Raw genomic sequence first — 8,130 nt, 5'->3', positions numbered from 1 at the left:
CAAAGAGGAGGCTGCAATGCTTGGTAAGAAATGTACGCATTATCCTGCCCATGTAATTGTAACCCCTCTGTACAGTATGTTCACAAAAAAATTAAATTAAATTAAAAATAAATAAAAGTTTTAATAAATTCCTCGATTGGGAAACTTTTTCTCTTAAAGGAAATCAACTCATTACATTTATATCTAAGTGAAGGAAACTAGCTAAAATAATGCATTGGATATTTCTTCTCTGACTTACTAAGTTCTCAATACGATGAGGCACACTTACCAAAAAATGTTCCAGGGAAAACAATTTTTCTTTTTTACTTTTCCCAAGATATTAACAACAAATTCTAGGAAAATTGTAGGAGCACCATTTACATTAAATTTAGATGGTGCATATTTAGGAGTGAAGTAACATGTTTTAATGGAGGAAGGCATTGGTGACAGCTGTCCATAGCCATTTAACCACATGAGTTCTAATTACCCCTCATACTCTCTGTTCCCTCTGCTGCATGATTTTTCTTGCTTCATGTCTCTTCATGATCATAATGGCAAAAGTTATGAAGAATGGCAGGAAAATGTAGAAGCTCAGAATGAGCCAGTTGTCCCGATGCTTACTGAAGCCTTTTTTAATTAAAAATACATCTGCAAATAAAACATCAGAGAAAAAATTCATTGGAAACTTAAATTTTAATATTTTTCACTGTAATTATATAATCAAAATTGCAATGCATCATAAGCTGTTAAAAGGAAAATAAACAATAAACTCAGAACTCTATAACCACAGTGATATGTTTGTCATTGATTTCCTGTTAATCTTTTATGCATATGTGTTTAAATAATATGGTGTTGTATTCATATGGGTTTTGTTGGTGTTGGTGGTGGTGGTGGTGGTGGTGTGGGTCTTAAACTCTGGGCCTGGACACTCTCCTTGAGCTCAAGGCTAATGCTCTCCACTGGAGCCACAGGGCCACTTCTGCTTTTCTGGTGGTTAATTGGAGACAAGAGTCTCACTGCCATTGGAGCCCCGGCTGGCTTTGAACCACAGTCCTCAGATTTCAATCTCCTGAGTAGCTAGGATTACAGGCTTGAGCCACTGGCACTGGCTTTGTATTCGTGTTTTGAGTGCTGTTTGCTTCACATCAGTATAGCATTGGTAATGTGATACTTAATACATTAGTAAGGCTAATGTTAAAATTTTAGAAAAAATATATTTTAGTCATTCCCTTGCTAAATCACAATTCCTCTGCTTGGAGGAAACAAATGAATTATGTCTTTTTATATAGTCTTAATATTAATGCATCTAGAAAAAGCAGCTACTTATTCCTATACTGGAACCTATATCTAAATATGTCTGTGTGTCTGTCTGTACATTTCCCTTTTGATGGATGCATATTGGAGAGTAGTAAATCTTGCTCTTGGCAGATGATTAAGTGCATTTTTGTCAAGCATTTCCGGTAACTTTTTAAAGTGTGATAACAATTCCATTCCCACTAATAATCAATGAGAGTCTCTGTTGCCACATTATTGGGTCATTTTCCCATGTATGGAGTCATTCCTCATGTACAATGAAATGCAAACATTTCACCTCACCACCCACTGAGATTTGACAAGTGTTTATCTTGTGAGATACAATGTTACATAATACAAAGGAAAGTCTTTACATAAAGATAGAAAATGTCCTTGTACCAGGAAGATACAAGACTTCCAATATAGAGTCATGTATCTTTAGTGACTGAGCTACATTCTTAGAAATGCACCAATAGCTGACTTCATTGTTGCTCATTGTGTAAGCATGATTACACAGCCCTGTAGAGCATAGCCCAATTTATATGTGGACTATGCCCTGTCAGCTAGTACTCCTAAACTATAAGTTAAGTGTGTTGAATAATACAGGTGACTAATAAAATGGTAAGTGTGTAGCTAAACATAGAAAATGTACAGGAAAAATATGGTATTAAAAGACCCATCCATGCAAACAATTGCCTTGAATAGCACTCAAGACACTTGCTCTTGGGGCTGGGAAGGTGGCTCAGTGGTAGAGCGCTTGCCTTGCATGCCCGAGGCCCTGGGTTCGATTCCTCAGCACCACATAAGCAAAAAGGAAAAAAAAAGCCGGAAGCGGCTCTGGTCCAGTCTGCATGATAATGAGAAAGGCCAGTGACTCCACACACCCAGGGATTTGTAAACACTACACTTTGGTGGCACTGAGATTATAACAAAATTTCTTTCACAATATTAAATTAACTTTGGCCTATGTGACATTTTTGCTTCATAAAACTTCTAAGTTGGTTGAATGTTTTTGACTTTTGTAATAACACTGCTTAAATCATAAACGTTGTTGCCCAGTTGTATAAACTATTTCTGTCTTTACACTTTTTTATACTGCTATTGTGACTTGAATTCAGAGCCTGGGATCAGTCTTTTAGCTTCCTTGGTCCAGGCTGATACTCTACCACATGGAGCCACAGCTTCACTTCCCACTTTTTGCTTGTTATTTGGAGATAAAGAGTTTCAAAGACTCTTTATCCTGCTTGGGCTGGCTTAGAACCTCAGTCCTCAGATCTCAACCTCCTGGGAAGGTCAGATTAGAGCTGTGAGTCACTGAGTCCCACCTTGGGACCATCATTTAAAAAATATCTTTTCTGGGAGTTCCGGGAAGATGGCAGAGGAGAAGTTGCAGGCTAAACAAGCTCTCCCATAGAAAGCAGTATTAGTGCTCCAGTGAACAGAAAATCACACCAAGTGTGCCATCACAGTACAGAGAGTTAGGCCAGAGAGGGAAAATCCAGGCAAGGAGACAGATCTGAGCACTTGCCAGCAGCCTTGTCTGTGGCTGCAGCAGCAGCAGCAGCTGCCATACCTGCAACACAGAGAGTCTGGGACAAAGGTGCCAGACACAGCGGGCAAGTGGATTCTGCTCAACACAAGCAAGAACCAACAAGGAGCAGACATCTTCATCCTACAGTTCGCAGACCAGAGACAACCCAAGAACCAAAACTCCTGTGTGAGTAGAAGCCTGACATCTTCACTTCTTCACAGGGAGAAGAGGAGGGAAGGCCACCCCCCCCCCCCAGTACCAGAGATCTCCATCTTGGATACTGACAAAGGCCTGGCTGAGCAGCTAGTTCCAACTCAGGCCTTGGAAGAAAACAAAAGAGCCATTTAGCAGGTCATAGGAACCTAACCTGACCTGTCAGGCTTAGCTCCACCCAGGGAAAAGTCACCCAGCCCAAGCCACCAGCCCCAGGGGTGGCTTTCTTCACTGGGTAAACAGAGCCAGAGGCTGCCCCTCCCTTGACAATCAATTGAAATTCAGTAAACATAAACCTTGAGAATGGCCCTAGGCTGGGCTCTGTGAGTGTCTCAGAAGCTATCCTCTCAGAGAAAAGCTACTGTTTGCTGAAAGGTCTCAACTCTACCCAGAACCAGGCCTCAACACAGCATCTCCAAACTAGAGGAAACAGCCATCTCCCTCTTTTGTGATACTCAAAGCAGATCTCCCTCCCATTGAACTAACCTGGGATCACAAAATCCTGGGTAAAGCAGAGCATTTTTCTGCCTGCTCAAACAAACTGACTTAAGAAACTAAACAATCCACAGGATAATCAAACACTACAAGCAGACCAGACTCTCCAACAAGAGACTGGTTACGGACACAAGGAAGATACAGGATATTCCCATCCCCTCCCAAAAAATCAAAGAACTCTTTTTTTGTACCTTTTATAAAAAAAAATTTCTAAAACTTTTTTTAATTTTTAACTTTAAAAAATTTTGTTTTCCATTAACTTTGTTTCCACTTATAATTTTATAACTTTTATTTTAGGGATATATGTGTGTGTGCTTTTTTTTTTGCTTTTTATAATTTTTTTTTTTGTTTAGCTCTACTGACCTTTTGACCCTTTTTTCTTTCCTTCTCATTGTTTTCACTTTTTCTTCACTTTCTTCTTTGTATGACTTAATTGCTCTTCTGCTCATCCTCAGATATACCCATAGTTGATTATTAGACCTTATCCCCCATTGTGTACACACTTAATCCAGAAATTTATTACACAATTCAAAACCTCTTAGACTTAAATTCCTTAATACCAGTACTACCTCTTTATACTTATATAATATTTTAAGCATTTTTATTTTTAAGTTTTTCATGTCTCCTATCTATCCATCCCTTTCTCTTATCATATTGACATTCTTCTCTGAATATTATGCTTTTAATTTGCATAATTTTCAAGTGTTTCACTTTTTAATTTTTAATTGTTTTTTATTTTTTCGTCTCTTTTTTTCTTTCTGTTTCTTCTTTTTTCTCTCTCTCCACTATCATTCTATCCAACCTATTTCCCACTTTGAGGACTTAGTTAAATCTCCCTCTGCCTTTCCACAGCCCTCTATTCTTATTTTTACCCACATCTCTCCCTAAACCTAATAATTTCTGGTTTGCCAAATTCTTCTTTGCGGTTTATAGCCCATTAATGCATAGTTGTTTGATGTTGAATAGATATTTCTGTTGAACTAGATTGTATCTGCAGACTTTTGACTGTGCAACTACAGACTTTGGTTGATGCTTGCCTTAAGATAGTGTTCTAGCACAAAACTGGTGTTACTTTCATCCCAAATGGACAGAGCAAGCCAGAAAAACACAAGAAAAATGGCAAGTCTGGGTACCTCAACTCCCACTCATGATAATCAGGGGACAGAACAGATAATGAATAATCCAGAGCAGAGTTCCCAAAAGGCTCTACAAACACTATTGGTAAACATGAAAAGATTGGTAAATGAAAAGATTGAAAACCTGCAAAGGACTCTGTGTGAGCGTAATAGGGAGAGAGAGGAGGCAAACCAAGGTCAATACAGGAATATCATGAACGTGAGGAAGCTACTCAAAGATTGATACAGAAATTGCATGAGCAGCTTGAGAACACTCAGAGAGAAATAAAGGAATGACATCATCAGGCTGAGATCAGTCAAACAGAGACAGAAATTACAGGAGCTGGCCAAGAACAGACAAAGAGAAAGTCAGGAATGGTGTGAGCAGGCTGAGAATACTCAAAGAGAACTACAGGAATGGCATGAATGTTAGGAGGCTAATCAAAGAGTAATACAGAAATTGAGAGAGCAGGGTAAGAATACACAAAGATCACTACAGGCTGAAAGAAGTCAGGGAGGCCACAAAGGGAATGCTGAATGGAACCCAACAGAAAGAATGATAGTCCAAGGAAACCATAACCAACCAACTAAGTGATTTGAGAAGTAAAGAAGTTCATACAATATCTAAAACAAAGCTCCAACAAAGAATTTGAAGCCATCAAAACCGACCAACTAGAAGGAAAAGAAATAAAAAACAAAGTAGAAAGTCTTGACAGTAGGTTAGACCATGTAGAAGATCGAATTTCAGGGATTGAAGACAGCCTAGTTATTATAGAGAAAGAACATACAATCATCCAAGACAAATCCAAGAAATATGATAGATCTATTCAACACTTGGAAGAAACCATCAAAAGGCCTAATGTGAGGATAATGGGTGTAGAGGAGCACCTAGAAACAGAAGTTAATGGTCTAGGAAATTTGTTTAACAGGATCCTAGCAGAGAACTTCCCAAACATGCAAAAAGATAGGCCTATTCAGATACAAGAAGCTTTTAGAACTCCAAATAGACTGGAACAGAACAGGACATCCCACCATCACATTATAATCCACACAGGATGAATACAGACCAAGGAAAAGATCCTTAAAGCTATCAAGGAGAAAAGATCAATCACCTATAAAAGGAAACAATTAGAATCACCTCAAATTTCTCAGCAGAGACAATCAAAGCAATAAGAGCCTGGAATGATGTATGCCATGACCTAAAAACAAACAACTATCAACCAAGAATTCTGTACCCACCTAAACTCTCCTTCATAACCAAAGGTCAACTAAAAACCTTCCATAGCAAAGAAAAATTGAAACAATATATCTCCACCAAACCAGCCCTACAAAAGATTCTTAAAGATGTCCTACACATAGAAAAACAACAAGACCAAAATAAAGGCCAAGAAACTGCGCCCAAACTGAGAATCCAAGAACCATAGGAAGAACCCAGTCGCAGCAGCCCCCAAGAAGGATAAAATGGCAGGAATTACCAAATACCTCTCAGTCCTATTTGTAAACATTAACGGACTTAACTCTCCAATTAAGCGACATAGATTGTCTAGTTGGATTAAAAAGTAAGATCCTTCTATGTGCTGCCTTCAGGAGTCACATCTTGCCCATAAAAACAAACACATTTTCAATGTAAAAGGCTGGAACAAAGTCTACCAAGCAAATTGCCCCCTTAAACAGGCAGGAGTTGCAATCCTAATATCAGATAAAATAGACTTCAAATTAAAATTTGTGAGAAGAGGTAAAGAAGGTCGCTACATTCTAATTAAGGGATCTCTCCTTCAGGAGGATATTACAATTCTAAATATCTATTCGCCAAACAACGGAGCACCCAAATTTATCCAAGAAACACTATTTTCCCTCAAATCCCACATAGATCCAAAGACATTAATTGTTGGGGACTTTAACACACCACTTTCCCCACTATATAGATCAATTCAGCAAAAACTCAACATAGAAACCGCAGATCTAACAACTGCATAGATCAACTAGATTTAACAGACATCTACTGAAAATTTCACCCAGCATCATGAGAATACATGTTTTTCTCAGCAGGACATGGAACATTTTCCAAAATAGGCCACATTTTCGGCCACAAAGCAAACTGGTCCAAATTCAGAAACATGGAAGTTATACCTTGCATTCTCTCAGACCAAAAGGGAATCAAATTAGAACTCAACACCAAAAGCCACCAAAGAAAATCCTGTAACACATGCAGGCTGAACAACACACTTCTGAATCACCAGTGGGTCATGGAAGAGATTTAGAAAGGAAATTCAAATGTTCATGCTATTCAACAAAAATGAGCACATAAATTACAGCTCCTCTGGGACACAGCAAAGGCAGTACTCAGAGGCAAGTTAATAGCTCTGAATTCCTACATCAACAAATTGGAGAGAACTGAAATCAGCAATTTAATGAGACATCTGAGCCTCCTTGAGAAAGAGCAGCAAGATAAACCCCAATCCAGTAGACAGAAAGAAATAATTAAAATTAAATCGGAATTAAATGAATTAGAATCCAAAAAAAAACTATAGAAAGAATCAACAAAACAAAGAGTTGGTTCTTTGAAAAAATTAACAAAATTGACAAACCCTTAGCAAATCTTATCAGAAAAAGAGAACACACCCAAATAAATAAACTCAGAGATGAGAAGGGAAGCATCACCACAGAAACAACCAAGATTCAGAACATTATAAAGGAACACTTCTCAAAACTTTATGCTAATAAGTTTGAGAACTTGGTAGAAATGGACCTAGTCCTAGCAAATATTGACATGCTGAAACTAAACCAAGATGAGTTAAACCATCTTAACAGGCCCATATCAAGTATTGAAATAGAAACAGCAATAAGAGACCTCTCATTTAAGAAAAGCCCAAGACCAGATGGTTTTACAGTGGAATTCTAAAAGGCCTTCAAAGCAGAGTTCACACCAATACTCCTCCAACTCTTCAGTGAAACTGAAAGAGAAGGTTCATTACCGAACTCATTCTAAGAAACCATCATAACCCTCATCCCAAAACCAGGCAGGGACTCATCAAAGAAGGAGAAGTATAGACCCATTTCTTTGATGAATATTGATGCAAAACTTCTCAACAAAATATTGGCCAATCGACTTCAACAATTCATCCAAAAAAATCATACACCACGATCAAACAGGGTTCATTTTAGGGATGCAAAGCTGGTTCAATATATGCAAATCAATTAATATAATTCATCACATCAACAGGAGTAAGGATAAGAACCACATGGTTATCTCAATAGATGCAGAAAAAGCATTTGACAAAACCCAACACCCCTTTATGATGAAGTTCTAGAAAAATTAGGAATCCATGGAACATTCCTCAATACAATAAAGGCTGTATATGACAAACCTACAGCCAGCATTATACTTAGTGGTGAAAAATAAAGCCATTTCCTCTTAACTCAGGAATAAGACAAGGATGTCCACTTTCTCCACTTCTCTTCAATTTAGTATTAGAGTGCCCAGCTACAGCAATAAGACAAGAT

General features: G+C 38.1%; 1 protein-coding gene across 1 annotated transcript in view; it reads right to left on the bottom strand.

Moving 5' to 3' along the window:
* Positions 1-469: 469 nt before the first annotated feature.
* LOC105991683 (disintegrin and metalloproteinase domain-containing protein 18-like) overlaps positions 470-8,130 on the bottom strand; it is a 68,952-nt gene continuing 61,291 nt past the window's right edge. Inside the window, exon 19 of the mRNA XM_013024369.1 lies at positions 470-627. Within this exon, the coding sequence (XP_012879823.1) occupies positions 470-627 (158 nt within the window). The remainder of the gene's footprint in view (positions 628-8,130) is intronic.

This window comes from Dipodomys ordii, unplaced genomic scaffold (genome assembly GCF_000151885.1).
Source record: "Dipodomys ordii isolate 6190 unplaced genomic scaffold, Dord_2.0 Scaffold4, whole genome shotgun sequence".
Lineage (NCBI taxonomy): Eukaryota > Metazoa > Chordata > Mammalia > Rodentia > Heteromyidae > Dipodomys > Dipodomys ordii.
The sequence above is the reverse complement of the archived record's forward strand: the minus strand, read 5'-3'. Positions and strand labels throughout refer to the sequence as shown.